We start from the raw sequence: 18,952 nt of genomic DNA on the forward strand, positions 1-18,952 counted from the left end.
TCATCATAAAAATACAAAGATTTATTTAGAAAGAAGAAAAGCTCCCATATAATACTGTTTATTCCTTAAATATAAGTGTAGTACAAATGTGTCTCAGGCAAGCATTTATCCAGTAGGCATCGATGTGTTTCCCTGGATGTGATCACAAACTGGATAACGTAGTTTTTAGGTTTAATACAGATAAGGCACTATTACCTTTAACTAGTGTAAATACAGTAAGTTTTTTTTTTTTTTTTAATCATTGAAACCAGCAGCGGTTTATGCTGGAGTATTGCTGAGAAAGGGTTTCACACAGTTAAAAAGTCCGAAAAGCGATGAACAGAAATATGTAGAATACAGTCTTCAGAGAAATACAATTCTCCCTCAAACAGCGACTCGGTGTGATGCATTTTTTCCCCGTGAGTCAGCTCTTCTCATACAGACAGGACTGCAAGCGTCAACGGTTTGTGTCAATATATAAAAAAAATAAAATAAAAATGAAAATAAGAGAGCAAGTAAAACAAAAAATATATGTATAAAAATACACAGTAACATGTACCTAATCCCAAACCAAGCCTCTGTTTTACCCTCCTCAGAAAACCGTTTAACTGTAAACCTCGGCAGAGAAGTGAAACACTCTGAACCAATTTGTTCCCTTTGGAACAACCGCAAGAGAACATGTGAGGTTCCTAACAGTGTTTTTGGGGGTTTTTTTTAGTTAATGCTAGTATGTTCAGATTGAAGATTTAGAGCATCAAGGTGGTGTACCAAACAAAGAGAATATAAAAAACTAGAAAGAAACAGGGAAATATAATATCCTGTGACACTTCTGACAACTCTTAATGACGGAAACACTAGACAAACCTGTAAAAATGGTGATGGATTATTACATATGGTGCTGACAAGCTGAAAGTGAATTGTACCTCACAGGAACCACTTCACTGCTAGAAAGATAAAAAATTAAATACATGATTCATTTTAAAACCCATTTTGGACTTTGTTGAACTGATTTATGTGGGCGGTTTCTTTAGTGTTACAACTGGCCACAGGGGTGTGGAAAGGGTGTGGGGTATAATGTCACCGGTTTTGCTGGTCACAACTGAGAATCTTCACATGAAACCAGAACTGAAAAAAAGAACAAGAGAGAGACATATGAGCAACTTACAGAATTTCCCGTTTGCAGTTAATCAGTGACAATAACTTAAACATCTTACATGTGCACAGATCTTAAACATCCTCATTAGTTATCAGATTTGATACCCTTGAGCTCAATGAGTATGTCTTCATCTGCACTGTCTCTTAGAGAACAAGTAATTAATGACCTGTGCAGGGGTGCTTACTCACAATATGATATTATGATTATATATGTATAAAGGAACACTTTTTAATCAAAGTATAGCATCACACCAGGTAAACTTCTGGGGTATTGATCTGGCCAGTTAAGGAGCAGAGGTGTTTATGAAATTAACAACAGGAGCACTAAGAGGCAACAATAGCTCCTTTTCCATTATTACCTACTCAGATCGACTTTTCAGGGGTTTTCCATTAGGTCATAGTACCTGGTACCAGATACTAAAATAGTACCTGACCAGCCGGGGTTCCAAGCAATCTGAGCAGGTATTAAAAATATGACATCTACAGACTGCATGCCACGATTGGCTGGTCAGTGGCATCACTCGAGGAGTCATGAGTTTTTTGATAACTTCACAAAAATCAACTGTAATTTTAAGCCATCATTTTTTCTTTGGTTTGATGAATTCAGCCGTCTGTATGTTGATAATTTTCATTTCCAAAAAACAATGTGGAATCTATTTATTCCTAACACATTACTCAGATGTCCAGTATGACTCGCCCCCCAGTATTCCATAAAAGCACAGGCATTGGTATTTGCAGAATTCTCTTACTTCTTCCGGTCTTTGTCCTTCTTGCCATTGGCAGTGAGGCTCTGGGCCTGCAGGAGTTGGGCAGCAGCTTTTCTCTTGCCGAAGGAGCTTAGGTCGTCATCAAGAAGCCGCTTCTTCTCCTCCAAAGCAGCTTTCTCTTCTGCATGGAGGCGCTTGAGCTGCTCAAAACGACTCTGGAGCTGAAAGAATGAGATGTGACAACACATGTTCATTACATAATACTTACTTTCACACGTCGAACAAATTGAATGTAAAAGTGTAGAAAGGTAGACTGATTGGGTGAAAACAAAACATCAGTGAATTTTTTTTTATAATAGAGCATAAAACTGAAAGCGGAATATAAATAAATGACTTCTTTAATGGGGAAAAATGGAAAAGCTGACTTTATTTTTCCAATAGGAAACACTTTACTTTAATCTCTTCAGCTGATGCGAGATTTTATTTGTCTATTAAATATAAAGAATAGGAAACTCGGGGCAAAAAGCACATTGCTTAAGGTGTGTTGTGAGGACATCAGTTTGCATGTATGCACTGTATACCTCTCTTTCAGCCTCCTTTAGTTCCGCTTCCTTGTCCTTTACCCTCTGCACAAACATCTGCCTCATTTCATCCTCCCTCTTCTGCAGCTCCACCAGAAACTCCTGACGCTTTGCCTCATACGTCTGCTGCAAACTGCAACACACATAACTCAGCTGTAAGTCATATGCCCGTGCATTTTCTCATTTTGTGGATGTATGCATGGGTTTGTGACGTCATACCTGACAGGTTTGCACTCTGAGTCTGTGTCTTTGAAACCAAGCTCTTCAAGCTTGCAGCGTCTGTAAAGCTCGTAATGCCGAGTGTGGGTCTGCTCTCTCAGGTCTTCCATATTTACGCATATGAGCATCTCCCTCAGCTTAACAAAGTCGCAGTGATTCTCATTTTCCACTGACACACACACATCAAAGAAATCAAAGGGTTATTCTTCATAATAAAATACATTCTAAACTTCAAGTTAAAAAAAAAAAAAAAATAGTTTCAAGTAGTGCTGGGCGATATGACGATATATATCGCCTGGACGATAGAAAAGTGTCTATCGTGCATTTGTCTTCTATAGTTTCTATCGTTCCTAACCTAATTGTATAAATTATTACATAAAATTTATCATTAAATAGCCTGTTGCAAATATATTAGTGTTGTCTTGTCACTATACATACTCTAACTTTATGCACAAGAAAATAAAGTATAAAAAAAAAAATTATATTTTTCGTAAAGAAACTCCGTCTTGTGGTTTTGCGACATGGTGCTGCTTTATGTGCACCCGGATTTGCGAGATGCTTTATGGCAACTCAAAACGATGGACGCGCGACAGGTTGCAGTTTCATGCCCGGACATGCAACAGGCAGAGACAGCTACACAGCACCCCAAGAAGAAGCACTTTTACCGAAAAGAGGGGGTACGTCTGTGATTTGGTTACATTTCGGGTTCAACAGCACCGACAGAGCGGAAGACGCCCATTTGCAAGCTATGCCATAAAACTATTCCCGCGCCTGATGGCAACACAACAAATCTCTTCTATCACCTACAGAAGGTCCAAGAAAAAGAATACTCAAGAACCCAGAAAACCCGAGCTAAACCAAGTTGTGAAACAATGGGAGCAAGCTGGAAAAAGAAGAACTATAGCCAGCTGAAGATACAGCAGTCTTTCGCACAATGAGAAAACGTCCCAGGGCCATAAACAAATCACAGTAGCCGCTGTTTTCATTTGATACATTGATATTGCTGCACTAAAATGTTTGTTTCTTATTTGTAACAGTTCTGTTAAATGTCTTTTCAAATTAAAATTGGAGAAAAGTGAGCAATGAAATTTGTCAAACTTTCCAGAGAATAACTGGAAACAAGGTAAAATTGTCGTATATCGTGATATATATCATTATCGTGATATAAAATAATTGATTTGTGATAAATATTTTTTCCATATCGCCCAGCACTAGTTTCAAGCATGACACAAAGTGTAGCCAGTGAAAACCACAGTAAAGGAAAATGTTAAGGTGAACTGCCAAAGCTTTAAAGAAATCCATAAACAGAGTAATTCATCCTACCTTGCACTACACCCCATGGATACTGGCGAGCTTTCACCATCTTGTTTCCAACAGCAACTTCCTCTGTGCTGCCTACTACAGCAAATGGCAAATGACCCTTAAAGAAAAAAAAAAATCATATACAAGACGGATTCATGCATCTGAAGCAAAAGACACAGCTTGGAAAAATACTTTAACTAAAGCTGTTGTAGATCAAACGCCTACACTAATATTCTCACTTAAAATCACAGATTCCTTTTACACCTCAGAAATGTTTCCTTTGACAAAACAAAACACACACGGTGTGTGTCTGAAATTTGAATTATATGTTTCGAACATTTCTGCCAGTAAAAACATTCACCTAAACCTGTATCTGAGAAAAGTCTGTGTGTGTGTGTGTGTTTCCTTACATTCATTGTAGTGTTGACTTTGGCCACTGTCTCATCATCCAGTGGGAACTGGTATATCTGGACACCATTGCTGACCAGCTCACTCATGATCTTGATCTTGAACTTGTGCAGTTCACTCTTGCTGATTGTGTCGGCCTTGGCAATCACTGGAATGATATTCACCTACAGACAGATGTGATAAATGTTCATGATAAGCATAGTGACAGTATTTTTTACAAATACATGCCAGCTACAGAAAATAACTTTTCATGCCATCTGTGAAATAAAATAATAATAATAATTAAAAACAAAATGATAATCTGATAATCCAGTTTACCATCAAACATATTTTCACCATGTCTTTGTTATGATGGAGTCACACTTTAGCTTCCATTTTCATAGTCAGACCTTCATCTCCATTAACATCCAATGCCTCAAATGCACAAAATTATAAATCCACTAAAGAATGCAAGGCCGCACTGATATCAGTAGCTTGATATGGTTCAATGACACTGAGAACTAAGACATGCAAACCACTGCATTTCCCCTCAGTATGCTAAAGGACATTTATATACAGATAAATACTGAAAAATATAAAATAGAAACAAATAAATGTATTTTCATCACAGCTATCACATTAATTTAGAGACTTTTATTCTCAATAAGAACTAAATACCATGACAGCAACTACTGTTGTCTTTAAGCTGCATGTAGACAATATATAAAATTCAAAACACTAAATTCACAAAGTTATCTTCAATAAAAAGAGCAACTCCTGATATCACAGGCATCCACTAATTGAGCTAAAACAAGTTGTTTTCACAGCACAGCATACCGTGAAAGTACATGTAGACACATTAAATACATCCTGTCATCAGACTGGTAACAGTATCACTCAACAAGAACGGGAACTGTATTTGTTGTCTCTCTCTTTATCAGAAATTCTTTCTCCTAAAACTATTTTTTGCTAAGTGTTATAAAAACCATGTTTTCTGAATGTCATTTCTGGCCCAGCAGTTCACCACGCTGTCCCACATTCCTGTCTGTCTGTCACGTTGTCAAACCAAACTGGGACCTGGAATGACTTGTTGTCATTGGGCGAGCTTCTGGGGCCAGACCACACACACCCATACACACATACAGAATACACACACACTGACCCCAGCAGAGAAGTCTTAAGAGATCTGATCCAACAGCTGTCTGAGTGACTGCCTGTCTGTCACTGCTGCAGATTGAACAATTGGCTCTTTCTGTGTGGTTCTGTACACTGACACAGAAGGACAACTCGAGTGTGTGTGCGTGAGGTGATTACAGCATTCCAGTGCTGCTTCTATCCCTTTCACACGCAAATCCAGGGTTACCAACACTCCAGAGCAGCGAAACCACACAAACACACAAAAAGCACAAAGTTGCTACACACAGGGAGCATGGGAAACTCTCTAACCATTTCAAGAGGAATGGATAGAAGGGGGTTCAGTTAGTTGGACAGTGAACCTCTCCCAGCAGTCAGACATAAAAACAACCTCAGTAGCAACTTATACAGAAACTCCCACCATCTCTCCCACACACAACCACATATAATCTGTCTTCATGTTAAATGTTTTCACACTGTATTCCTACTAAAGAAGCACTAAAAGAAGGCACCTTTTGCAGTTGTCGCTTCCAAGTTTGAAATTTATCTCCTGCAAATGCATCATGAACGCATCATTAATCTCCTGTTATCCCTGTAGTTCACTGAAGACAAAGCTATCAAAGTTAAGCCAGCCTTCATCTTCATCCACAGACAGTACAAAAGATGGATGTAACCACAGTGACATCAGCCAGTGGTTTGTGAAATCCTGTTCTAAGCTGAACAGCGTTTGCCATCACCTCCTTGGTCTTTTGAAACTGCGTGTAATAAGAGGAGGATCTGAAACTGAACATATCCTCCATAATTCTCTTGACCAGATTTTTAACTTTTGTTTTTATTATTCAGGATTACCTAAAAATAACAATAAGGTGTTTTACTGAGGTCACAAAGAAAGGAAGTTGAGGGTGGTTTTCAGATAACCTTTTATAAATTCTTTTTTGGAACCACAGTTATTATCCACTGGCGGCCATAAAACGTTTACGGCACTTCAGCATTGGCCTGATTTTTCAGAGTATCTTTTATAATGTTCAATTCGTCATCTTTAGCTCCAAACTAAATGCGGAGATTACAATGCTTTTAGTATATGGTCTACATCATATTCTATTTTTTACTACCCATCTCCACACAACAATTCTTGTCATTGTCTTACCCTTTTAACTGTAATGAAATGGTGCCTTACAGAATGTCTACTGCATTATTGCCCCTTTCCTCATTGGTAATCACTGGCCTGTTGTGGACCGAGGGCAGTGGTCCAGGTCAGGTAGACAACTTAAGCCTGGTTTATGGTCAACGCACACCAAATGCAACGTCACCACAGCCCCGGCATTGTTTATATTGGCACCTGGAGCAAACCAGCTCAGTTCAGACTTCTCCTGAATGACAGGTTTTCTCCTGAATTCAGCACAGGGCGATCGTGGCTCAAGAGTTGGCAGTTCGTCTTGTAATCGGAAGGTTGCCGGTTCGAGCCCTGGCTCCGGCAGTCTCGGTCGTTGTGTCCTTGGGCAAGACACTTCCCCCGTTGCCTACTGGTGGTGGTCAGAGGGCCCGGTGGCGCCAGTGTCCAGCAGCCTCACCTCTGTCAGTGCGCCCCAGGGCAGCTGTGGCTACAATGTAGCTTGCCATCACCAGTGTGTGAATGGGTGGATGACTAAATGTAGTGTGAAGCGCTGTGGGGTCCTTAGGGACTAAGTAAAGCGCTATACAAATACAGGGCATTTACCATTTTAAAAAAAATCTTGGCATTAGTGCTGGCATAAGAGTAGAAAAGTCAAAACAAGAAGACATGAAAAGCAAGTTGGTTTGGTTTTTTCCTCCAAAACGTATAATCTCTTCAAACCATCTGTATATTCCGGGAATCTTAGCTTCTGTTCTGATATTTACTTAAATGGTAGTTAAAAACCAACATGATCATAGATTTGTGTGTCAGGTCGAAAAGGGAATCGAAAAGGGAAACGACAAGCCCAAACTACACCACAGCATGGCGCATGCCAATAGTTGTGACGTCAGTTTTGGTGAATGCTGCTGTTTGCAAAAGTAACAATTGTGAGCACAAACTAGGTTTGAAGGTATGTTGTGACATACACATCAACACACCTGACTCTCCTCAGATCAAATACCAAACATGCCCTTTTAATTACGTTTTAACCTTTGGAGTACATCATCATTCCCCAATGAACAAGTGTAACATATCTAGATGCCAACGCCAATTATATTCTTGTGCTGCAATAATACATTTCAAATGTGAGCCGCCTGACTGAAATGTTGCTGGGCTAGATTTTTTTTTTAAACTTAAGCCTGCTATTAACTATGCTACTTAGTAGCACTGCAACCACAGACACAGGTAAGTTTCGCCATCAATTACACAAAATGCGTGAAACAACTTGACTTGCTACTTTTTCTACTTCAAACATAAAGAAAACAACTTTAAAACTGACAGATTTTCTTAAGTATTACATTACAGTGACACTGAGAAATACAACACATTTATTATACCCTCTGACATGCAGAAGACACTGTGGTCCTTTCTCCTACCTTGCTGTCTAATTTCTTCATGGTGACCAGATCAAGGGATTTGAGTGAATGGCCTGAGGGGGAAATGAAGTAAAGGCAGGCATGGACTCGTGAGTCATGGTAGTTGTGAAGAGAACGCTTGATTTTTAGCTCCTCCTGGAGATAACTCTCAAATTGCCTGTCAATGTAGTCCACCACAGGCTGGTAGCTAAAAGACATACATAAAGTGATCATCAGTAACTGGCAAGTTCACAACGACAGTAAAATCACTTCACGGCAGTCGCAATCCTCCAACATTAATAACCTACTCAGCTCTTCCCCGTACCTCTCTTGTTTATTCATCTGGTCTCCAAAGCCAACTGTGTTGACCACAGTGAGACGTAGTCTGACGTTGCTCTCCTGCAGGTCATATGTTTGAGCCCGGAGCTTCACCTGAGGTTCAAAGTGGGATGACTCAAAGTTCTCAAAGTTGGTATTAAATAGCGTGTCCATCAGTGTAGACTTGCCTATACCCGTCTCACCTAGGGGCACAAAAGAGACGTATGATGCAATCTTTAGTAACTAAACTTGAAACAGAAACTTTTCAGTACAATTTTATTGTAACTATAACTGCCAGAAAGTCAGATTTATCCAGCAATGCAACTGTGGTCACAATTAATTCTAGCTAAGTGTGCAGGAGCTTTAACATCAGGAATGCCTGACTAAGAGCTGCAAACTGAGATCATTAACTGAATGTTTGTATGCAAAATAAAATTTAGCAATGCATTTCTATTACTATTTAATGACAGACAATCTACCTACGTTTTATAAAGGCAATAAAACTTTCTGAGAGAGTCTATGTTCTGTTATTCCTGTCAATTTGTTCAACAAAAATGTCCACTACTCCTGTCTAAATGACATGACAAATAATAAAAAAAAGTCTTAATTTTTTCCTAAATACCAAAAAAAAAATTTTTTTTAATTAGCGCATCATCAACAGCAAAAAGAAACTCTGCATACATTATGCAGAGTTTCATCTATGTATCTATGTGTGAGCGACACAGTACCGATGCAGAGAATATTAAAGCAGAAGCCCTGGCAGATGGACTTGTTGACAAGCTGGTCAGGAAGGCTGTCAAAGCCCACATGGCCAGCAAGAGACAAGGACCGGACTCCTTTATCCTGTGGAATAAATTTGACAGGAAAAGCTGGGTTGTAACATTATGATGCTTTTTTTCCTCTCTTATTTCACAAAATATTGCACTTACAAACAAACAGAATCACATAATGCACCGAGTAGTCTAGTCCAGCCAAGATGTTTACGTATTTTTGTCTTTATTCTTTGCCTGATTAGATAAATCTGGTTTTTAAAGCCTGTGTGTGGGCCAAAGAGGCACAAAAGCGGTTAGAAGACGTTAAATAGGACAATAAGATAAATCCACCTAACTTCCAAAAGCCTGAGATAACTTTAAATATCACCGTCGTCCACTTTGTCAGACCTTCTCCAGTCTAAATTAATGAAACTTCCCGAGTGTAGGTGGTCAGCAGCACTGATTTAGATATGCTATGACTAAGAACCTTTAATAACTCTGTGGGCGGTGCTGTGCTTTATTTCTGAATCCTTGTCATTGCTGGAGGTCGAAACGCCAACTTTCATTCAGATTTGTGAGGGCTAATAATCAATGATATTTGTGTCACAAAGCTCCCGCAACGTACAAATACATCTTGCGGCAGGCACGAATTGCACACATATTTTCAAAAGCTTATCACGGAGCTAACGTTAACGATTCTATGAAACTAATGTAGCACTGCTAGTGTAGCCTTAGCCAGCTAGCGCCCTCTCAGCCGTTTACCGTAGTGAAAGGCATAACCGGGGATCTTTTTAAAAAAAAAAGGGTTCAGTGCTTGTGTTGATAGCACATCATACATATGTTGTCGAGTTTTAAACTTTGCCCCGTTTAAACATGAATGTTTTCCATAAGTGTAATAACTGAAAGTTTTCAGGCTAGGAGCTAACTTAACGATAGCCTCGGACACTCCCTGCTCAACTGTCTAGAAAGAAGTTTATTGTCGACAACACAGAGTAAAAAAAAATAAAAAAAATACTAACCGGCTGCCGCGCAACATCCGAAGAAGCCATAACTTAAGATGGGTCGTAAACAGATTCAGAAATAACTTTAAAAAAATAAAAATTAGAAAAGGATCGACTTCTTTCTCAAAGAATCTCGCTCAATATCGCCCTACTGCTGTCGACAACTGGACAGACGACACCATTAAACACAATGTAGTAATGGGACGATTTTTAAATTTTCTTTATATCGACAGTAATGCAAGTTATGGCAAATTTTGCGGAGGCTCCAATATTTAAATGTTCTACAGCATGTAATTTACAAAAATAAAAGATAAGATAGCGCTGAAAAGCAAGAAAAACTTAATGCAGTAATAAAATCGCCCCCCTTTTCTAATAATGGTACAGCGCAATTTAATTTTCCCAGTGCTTACTTTGGGGACTGTTTGCACCGACAAAACATTAAAATGTATGAAATTAGATTTTTTTGAGGTGTGATTATTATAATAAAATAACGAAATGAAAAATCATTATATATATCATATTAATTTAAAACTGTTCCATATAGGATCTGCTGTGTATAGCTATGGGGAAATGCATGTAAGACCAACTAACTAATCCGGTTTATATGCTACAGAAGAAAGCTAAAGCAATTATAAATAGATTAAATATTATCAGATTATTATGATCAAGGGATTAGAATATCCATTAAATTGCATGCCTTAAAATTCTACTGTTTCATTGAGCTCCGGACTCCACCGATATTGTACAAAGCACAAAAAATCTCCTTCTAAACTGTATTTGGAGGTTTTAAATTAGAGGGAAAGCATGTTAACTAAGAACAGGGCCAGGACAATTTAAAAACAAATACAAGGTGTATCTGTTATATGGGTAAATGTGAGTAACTGTAATGAGGAATTACGATTGTTCTGTTCACTATGTCATTTTAAAAACAGTCTAAAAATCAGATCGTAAACAAATGTAAAAATGTGGAACAGAATGATTTCCATTGTTTAAAAGAAACATTTATTTTTGTCCTGGTTCTGTTTCGATTCTTCATATTGTATCATCTTTTTTGTATTTTGGTTGAAATCTTAATATAACAAATAAGTACAGGTTTAATAAGCTTAAGGTTCAATTTGCACCTTTTAGGTCAATAATTTGTGCTCTTCCCCTTGAATTTACTTCTTGACTGTTAAGGTGTATTTGTTTACTCAAATAACCTCCTGTTTTTGTTGTTTTGTAAAATTTTAATAAGGACTGAAAGATCAAGTTCTGCGGTGGATTACTTTTCTTTGTGAGGTGAGGTAAATGTTTTAGGATCAGAATCCTCTTAATCTGGCCAAGTTTTTGCAAAAATACAAGGAGATTGAGTCCGGTTTCCTCACTGCATGCAAAAAGAAACTCCAGCTGGGCATGAAAGATAGCCGTAAATAGGATGAACATAATGCAATCTGGATGAACCTTGGATATTATTTTGAAAAGTTCAAATTGTGCAGTGCAATTATTATTAATACTGTGAGTGTGTTGACCGGAAAAAAATGTGTATTTTATTATATATTATGTATACGCAGTATTTATGGTCACTTTTAAATAACTAGTCGTCTGGGAAGCCCGCGTTTCCGATGAGCACTGGAACGCAACATGATTCTTGCCCCTTGCCTGTGAGACGATGTGAGCGCCCCCTGTCTGAAAGAGCTAAACACTGGTCTTCCCATGGAGGAGAGGAGGAGGCCAGAGAAGAAGATGCTGTCATCCTCTCCTTAAGCGAATGAGCGCGTTAATGGGCTCATTTTTAAACCTTCGTGCGCAAATAACCCAGTGATCTTTGCGCTCTGTCTGAGTCGTTCAGGACGAGGACGATGATGATGATGGCGTCCCGCTGCACAGTGCAAGCCGTGCAGGAGTTCCTGTCGGAGAGAGGAGGGAGGGTCCAACATATGGAGCTGATCGATCATTTCCTATCGCTGAATGAACAGTCGAAGGAAGGGGTGGATCGCGAGGTGCTGAAAAGCATCGTTGACAGCGTGGGTTTCGTGAAGGTAGAAAACGGCGTGAAATTTGTGTGTTTGAACAGTGAAGGCAGCGGGGCGTCGGTGATGCGTACAGACGTAGATGGCCACGATGGTGCGGAGTGCAATGGCAACATCCAAGAGACGCTGGACAACAACTGTGTCAACGGCAATCATGATAAGGGCGACCAAACAGGTGAGGACGACGGATCCATTGTGTTTGCGTGATTTTTACGCGCGTGTTTTATCCATGAATTGCTTTCTTACGTGTAACGTAGGCTGTTTTATCTATATTTTTGTTTATGTACTGTCTACTTGTTTATTTGTAATACAGCACGAATAAATAAAAGGTTTGGCAATTATTTTGTTGTTTTTACAGGCCAATATACGCATACTGCTTCTTTTTTTTTTTCACCGTACAAAATAGTGTTTGATTCAATTTAATTTGGAATCATTTCCTGCCAAAAACACAAAATCCCTAAGGTTCAGGATACTAATGACACCAGTGAGGAAAAATAACAACAACAGCCTGTTAAATTCTGCAGCATGTGATCAAAAGTCTGCATGAAGTTGAATGAACACAAAAAAAATTAATGGTCTTACAGGGGTCCACTTTCCACTGGACAATGACAAACAGACAAATGGCAATAAGAAACCTGCAACCCCATCCCAGAGCAAGACCAGCACAGGAGTTCCTACCCCTGGTGGAGGAGGTGAAGTGAAGCTAAGAGACAGAAGGAGACGAGAGTCAGCTCCAGTTCTTGGGATGCCAGATCTCGACCAGGCCCAACCCGGAGGATCTCATAACCAGCAGACAAGAGGGGCACGCAGGGTGTCTAGAGGGTCACAGCGTGCCATGCTGACCAGCTGCCTGTCTGAAGACAGTGCTCTGGAGGGACTGGACCATATAGGAGATATCCAAACACCCAAAGGAAGTCGCAGGAACTTCATAGAGCTGATGATGAGTAGTTCTCCTCAGGTAGGACACAGTGCTTTTTATTATCATTAAGTATTTGTTGCTTTTGCCCTTCTTTTTTTCTTTCTTTGAATGGCAGCTTTCTGTGGAAAGTAACAGTTTGCTGGGAATTTCTAAATGACTACATTTTGTGCTGTGACACAAAAATCTTAACAAAAGCCACGGCTATTGTATGTTCTGTCAGGTGCGGAGATCTCTGATCAACCGTGGGTCACGCCTCCGGGACTCGGTTAAGAGCGAAGGCGACTCGGCGTCCCTCCTCTCCTCAGCCACTGACGAGGACTGCGCCTCAGTAACCCTGGACCCTCTAGAGCACGAGTGGATGCTGTGCGCCTCAGACGGCCTGTGGGACAGCCTTCAGCCCCTGCTTGCTGTCGAACCCAGCCTGGTGACCAAGAGAGACTTTGTGACTGGTTTTACCTGCCTCCACTGGGCAGCTAAGCAGGGAAAAGCTGAGCTGCTGTCTCAGCTGCTCACCTTTGCCAAAGAGAACACTATACCTGTGAATGTGAATGTGAGATCAAGTGCTGGTTACACACCGCTGCACCTGGCCGCCATGCATGGACACACCCAGGTGGGTTGCAGGGAGTAGTATCATGTGTTACACCTGCTCAGTGAAGCAGTACATAATTACCTACACTTTATCTGCCCAGGCTAGAAACATTAGCTCAAAACAAGTTAACTGAACTATGGTTGTAAACACAAGTTTAAACACACTCATCCTAGGTGGTAATTTGGGTTTTTTAAGGATTTCTTTGAAGCTTTTTTTCCAGGATGGAATGATTGTACAGCATATATTGTTAATGACAAGAAGTTTGAGCTTATTTTAGATATTCTGCAATCCACATAGCGCCAAAAGTATACATAGGGGTTCAAACGTGCACTGTTATTTGGTTCAATATTCCTTAGCAAGTTGCACCTCAACCACATGTTTTAGTAGCAATATGGATATTTGACCACTCTCCTGTGCAGAGTTGATTCATTTAGAACCTATTACAGATCAGTGCTCTTACCAGAAGCTTAATGTTAGCTTTCTCTATCCCTTCTAGTTTGTTTTTTTTCTGGAAAGGAAAGCGTCTGGACTTCTTTACATTGCTTGAACGTAAAGAAGTCCAGACGCTTTCCTTTCCAAGCTCCTTAGACTACGATGACCTGGATGACTGAGAACCTTCACAGACACCTTCTAGTTTTTATTTGTGTTTGGGATTAATGCCCTGTTGGAACACCCAGTTGTGGACAAGTTTCAAATGTCTAGTTATTCATTTTTTTAATAATTAGTATTATTATTATTTTGGCATTTTAGCCTTTATTGGATAGAGACGGTGTAGACAGACATGAAAGTGGGGAGAGAGAGGGAAAGAAATGCAGCTACATGGTCGCCTTCTAATATCCATGAAAACGAGACCTCTCATGTTTGCATGCGGTGTGTTTGCATTGACAGGTGGTTCGTGTCCTGCTGTCAGACTGGGATGCAGACCCTGAAGCTCGAGATTACAGCGGGAGGAGACCAATGCAGTACTTGTCCCCACCGCTAGCTGCTGACCTGCTGGAAGAAGGAGTGGTCACCTCACCGGGACCTGAGTCAGACAGTGAGAACAACGGCAGCGGCAGAGGTCGGGGCTGGAGATTTGCCAAAGTCCTCCAAGGGAATCTGAACCCGCTCCGGCTGCTGAATTCACCAACAGAGGCATCAGAAGATGGAACGGGGAACGGGAAGAGTAAAGGGGGGATGCAGAGGAAGACGTCTTTGAGCCGACTGAATGCCCGGCTGCACAGAGGACGCCACAGAGCCCAGATCATCCACAGCGCCTCCTTCAGGGACACAGGAGAGGTGGGAAGAGGAGAGGAGCTACACAGCAGTCCTCTTCGAACGAGACCGCTGTCCAACCTGTTTGGATAAATCGACACCACTCTAAGCCAGCGACACAGAGCTGTACACCACTCCCAGGTGTTTTTATTTGTAGCATAGGTATCTTTTATTATCTGACAGGTCAGATATTTTAGTGACAAAATATAACAGTGCAGAAACTAACACATTTTACAAAATTTTCTAAAATTCTAGTTTATTTTTGTTCCTGTTGCAGTTATTGTTTGTCACTGAGGGAAGGGTACAGTCACGTGACAGTTTATTTGCCTTGGCTAGACTGTGAATTCTTTCAAACTTGATTTTTGTTTTGACTTTTTTTCCCCCCTTTATTTAATTTGGACAACTAACATCACAAACATAGTTTAAATATGTTACAGTACAGTTATGTTCATAAAAATGCAAAAGCAACAAGCAGTATTGTAGAAAGTTTTCACTTTGAAGCACTTTGGTTTGTTTCCTCACCGCGTTTCTGTTTGCAGAGTAATATATATTTACACACACTATTAGTCTGAAATTAGATGGTGCTGACGTTTTTTTTAGTACATTCCTGTAATGTGAACAAATATTTTATTTTTTAAAGTGGCAGATTTTAATATTCAGACAGTTGAAATCGCAGATTTTTTTTTTATAACGAGCAACAGTGTACAGTCATCATGTTTGCACTTGTCACTTTTTAAAAATTGGTAGTAGAAAAATCCATTTGGGTCCCAAATCATATCTATTTTTTAAAATTCTAGGCATAACATCAAAAGGGGATCAGATTTTTACCTGTTTAAATGCAAAATTAACTGATATTCAAAAGGGGCTTGGTAAGTTATTTCTCCATTCATTTTTGTTTATTTAAAGTTGGAGCCAAAAAGAGTTAGGTTCACTAATGGGGAGATGTTGCTAAGAATTGTTTAATTGTTTCCAATTAGCTATACAAAAACACAGATTAGTAGAAGCACAGTCACCAACTTTATATACATTTTTCTACTGCCGATAACGTACCTCAAATTTTCTGAAGCTAATTCACTTGTTTCTACATTGCTTTGTGTGTGGTGTGTATGCAAATGTTCAGACACTGATATTTAGATATTGCTCTCTGAATGTCAGTTGCAGAGTTTTGCTTTGTTATCTGACATTTCATTTCTATATTTACTCCAAAAATGTGACACAGGATTCATTGGTTCATAAGGGTAAAGGTTCAGGCAACCACGGTCATAGATATCCGCCGGAAACCACGACATCATATGAAACTGAGACAAAGTCAATATTGTTCCCATATATTAGTCTGACTTTGCATGCACACTGTCATCTATTCATCAAGCTCCGTTTTCTCTAAGGACTCTGGCCAGAATGTGCCATAGGTTTAGCAGCGATTTCTCAAGTGGTTTCCCAAATATGTGAACCTTTCTTCCTCCCAAATTTCATGAATGTTCTGTTACTAATTTGTAGCATTTGTACTTTTATCACGGAGATTCGTGTCATTCTATGTCTTGACACTTTTGATGTAGAGATTTTATGTCATTTTCTCAGCGGCATGAGTAGAGGAAATGGAAATGCAGCACACTGTTGATTCTTATGTCTATATAAAGAAAATGTGTTTTCATTGTAAAATGCTGTGAAGTGATTGTGTGGTGTGAAATCACTGTTAACGAGCCACTTTTGTTTTTGGATTAATGTCTTATCCATAAATGTGAAATAAAGAAGTTTTGTTTTTATTTGCATAATCTAAAGTTTTTAAGTTTGTCAACTACGCTGTATTGTCCCATTGATGCAATGACTGTATAAAGAAACGGCCTCGGTAATAATGAGAAGGTTTAAAATGTAAAGAGCAGCTGTGAATACTCATGTTAACGTTACCAGAATAGATTAAAAATACAATTGAAGCGAGTCACTTCATCCGCCCTTCCTGCTGACACCAGCTGATTGTCCTTGCCTGTTGGTGCTGAATAATTGATGATCTGACGACCCCAGCTTTGCTCTGGCATTTACAGTATATCCACAACTTCCTGTCCACATGGCCCACCAGACAGATTAGTATCCAGTTCTTATTTTGCACCTCTTGTTATGCAGACTGACCTAAAGTCAACACTGCTGTTGTTGGGATATAAACTCTATTTAATCCATTTTTGCAAATACTTGAAAATCAGATTTTATCGTGTTTATCTTAATATACTTAAGAGAACCTAAGAGGACAATCAGTTTTGTGTTTCCCTGCTATGCTATTTTTGTCATTGGTTAGAGAAAGTATAGAGTACAGAGGAATTTAATGCCCACAAGCTTTCATATGTGTGTGGGGGATACGATACATTTCTCAGTGCCTGAGCCTGAACAGATTACTACAGATTGCCAATCCTCTTGTTGCTCTGATGTCCTGCTGGCACCCTGTCTGTTCTCTGCTTCGTGTTTCCCAGATCAAACCAACCATATAAAAGCTGGATTACATGTAAACAGTCACAGTGTATCACACAATATGTTTCTTATATAAAACTGAATGCTCTTAAGACAGCTCCTTTGATGATTCTGTAATCTCTGGGGTTTCCCTGGTCTAGAAGTCAAATAATGATTTATAGAGGTCAGAAGTGACGTGCTTTTTTTCTGGTTATGTAGAATCCAGATTTGCCTTAGGCAGGCTATCTACCGGATGACTGCTGATCAGGACAGGATAGAGAGCCTTTTTGACTGCAGTAACTGACCTACATGCACAGTGAAGGGAGTAATGCCTATTATGCAAATTCCTCTGCCATCCTTTCAGGGAAACTGTGCCAACTTTTTAGCCTGGGGCCTCCACTGTTGGACCAATCCAAGTCCAGTCCATTTTTATCTCACACAGTTACCACAGTGATGATGGCTTTCAGACAAACCCTAATGAGTCACAAACAGTGCCAAATAGATATCAAGTGAGTAACAAATGTGTACTGTCATCAGAGTGCTGTTTGTCTTGTGGCAGATATAAAAAAAGACAGTGAATCCAGCCTGAACCATTTTTTGGTACTTATCAACATTTTTTTTGCATAAACCATATCAGCGATTTGCTAATAAGTAATTAAATTGCAGGCGATTACAATCAATTGCCAAAGTTTCTATTATGTATTAATTATGTGTGTTCTGAAATATATAGCAGGGTGTGTGTTCTTTCTCTTTTTAAATACTGCTAATATATATGTATCTATAAACCTTGGTTATTTACACCAAAAGTCTTGAATAATTTGTGAGCCCGGTTAAAAAAAAAGACCTCACAGATGCATCTGACCCATCTACTGTTCCCTGAAGCCTCGTCAGAAAAGGTCTCAGTGGAAGGAAGCTGAGTACTCAAAGAGAAACCATGCATACTCTCTCTCTCTGTGAGAACTGCAAACTCCACACAGAAAGGCTCCAGACTGGATTCAAACCCTTCTTGCTGTGAGCCGACAGCACTAATCATCAGACCGCCATGTACCCCATGAACATACAAGGAGGAGAGGTACTGATGGTAGATAGGTTTAAATACCTGGTGTCAACCAATGAAAGGCAAGATTTAACAAGATGGTAGTGAGACCTGTTATGATGCTTAGTTTCGAAATGGTGACACTACAAAAAGACAGGAGGCCAAGGCAAAAGTGCCAGAGCTGAAGAAGTTAAGATTTTCGTTGAGAAGATGGAGAGGATTAGAAATGAGCACGTCAGAGGGAGACCTCAGGTTGAGCACAAAGTTAGAGAGGCAAGGCTGACTTAGACATGTGCAGAGGAGGGAGAGTGGACATATTGGACATATGATGTTGAACATGGAGCTCCCAGGCAGGAGGGCCTTATTAAGAAAAAAAATATTGCTGACAATTTTGAGAATAAAGTCAAAAATGTATTTTGAGAAAAAAAAGTTGAAATACTAGTTTGAGACAAAAGCCAAAGGGTGGAGATTATGGTTGCTGATTGAAGACAAACTCCCAGGTTGCTATACCTTCTACGAAAAGCCTTGAGTAGATGGTAGCCTTGAGTTGTTGAAGCAGAAGAACATGCTAGGACTTTGATATAATGAATGGTGTTTTGAAACTTAAATGGTTAAAATCCTTTTTAAATAATCCTCACTCCATTTGGTTTCTTATACCAAGTAAGG

The 18,952-nt window shown here is 39.6% G+C and overlaps 2 protein-coding genes across 2 annotated transcripts; one reads left to right on the forward strand and one right to left on the reverse strand.

The window, feature by feature from the left end:
- On the reverse strand, positions 1-10,219 carry septin10 (septin 10). The gene is made up of 10 exons (XM_080901983.1): positions 10,062-10,219; positions 9,019-9,133; positions 8,298-8,493; positions 7,994-8,180; positions 4,354-4,515; positions 3,965-4,061; positions 2,642-2,810; positions 2,423-2,555; positions 1,884-2,062; positions 1-1,104 (listed from the first exon to the last, which is right to left on the reverse strand). Exons 1-10 carry the CDS (start codon positions 10,089-10,091, stop codon positions 1,089-1,091), a joined length of 1,284 nt encoding a protein of 427 aa, XP_080758109.1. The 5' UTR covers positions 10,092-10,219; the 3' UTR covers positions 1-1,088.
- A 1,506-nt stretch (positions 10,220-11,725) lies between these two features.
- sowahca (sosondowah ankyrin repeat domain family Ca) lies at positions 11,726-16,598 on the forward strand. Its single transcript, XM_080902815.1, has 4 exons — positions 11,726-12,227; positions 12,637-13,010; positions 13,192-13,581; positions 14,449-16,598. Exons 1-4 carry the CDS (start codon positions 11,882-11,884, stop codon positions 14,905-14,907), a joined length of 1,569 nt encoding a protein of 522 aa, XP_080758941.1. The 5' UTR covers positions 11,726-11,881; the 3' UTR covers positions 14,908-16,598.
- The last annotated feature ends 2,354 nt before the right edge of the window (positions 16,599-18,952 follow it).

The sequence above is a fragment of the Rhamphochromis sp. 'chilingali' genome, assembly GCF_963969265.1.
Source record: "Rhamphochromis sp. 'chilingali' genome assembly, chromosome: 14".
Classification (NCBI taxonomy): Eukaryota; Metazoa; Chordata; class Actinopteri; order Cichliformes; family Cichlidae; genus Rhamphochromis; species Rhamphochromis sp. 'chilingali'.

Coding starts and splice junctions, on each gene's coding strand:
- septin10 (XM_080901983.1), bottom strand. CDS start 10,091: ATGGCTTCTTCGGATGTTGCGCGGCAGCCG. Junction 4,516..7,993: donor TGAAGAAATTAGACAGCAAG/GTAGGAGAAAGG, acceptor ATCTGTCTGTAG/GTGAATATCATTCCAGTGAT. Junction 4,062..4,353: donor AAGTCAACACTACAATGAAT/GTAAGGAAACAC, acceptor TTTTTCTTTAAG/GGTCATTTGCCATTTGCTGT.
- sowahca (XM_080902815.1), top strand. CDS start 11,882: ATGATGATGATGGCGTCCCGCTGCACAGTGCAAGCCGTGCAGGAGTTC. Junction 12,228..12,636: donor TGATAAGGGCGACCAAACAG/GTGAGGACGACG, acceptor ATGGTCTTACAG/GGGTCCACTTTCCACTGGAC. Junction 13,582..14,448: donor CCATGCATGGACACACCCAG/GTGGGTTGCAGG, acceptor TTGCATTGACAG/GTGGTTCGTGTCCTGCTGTC.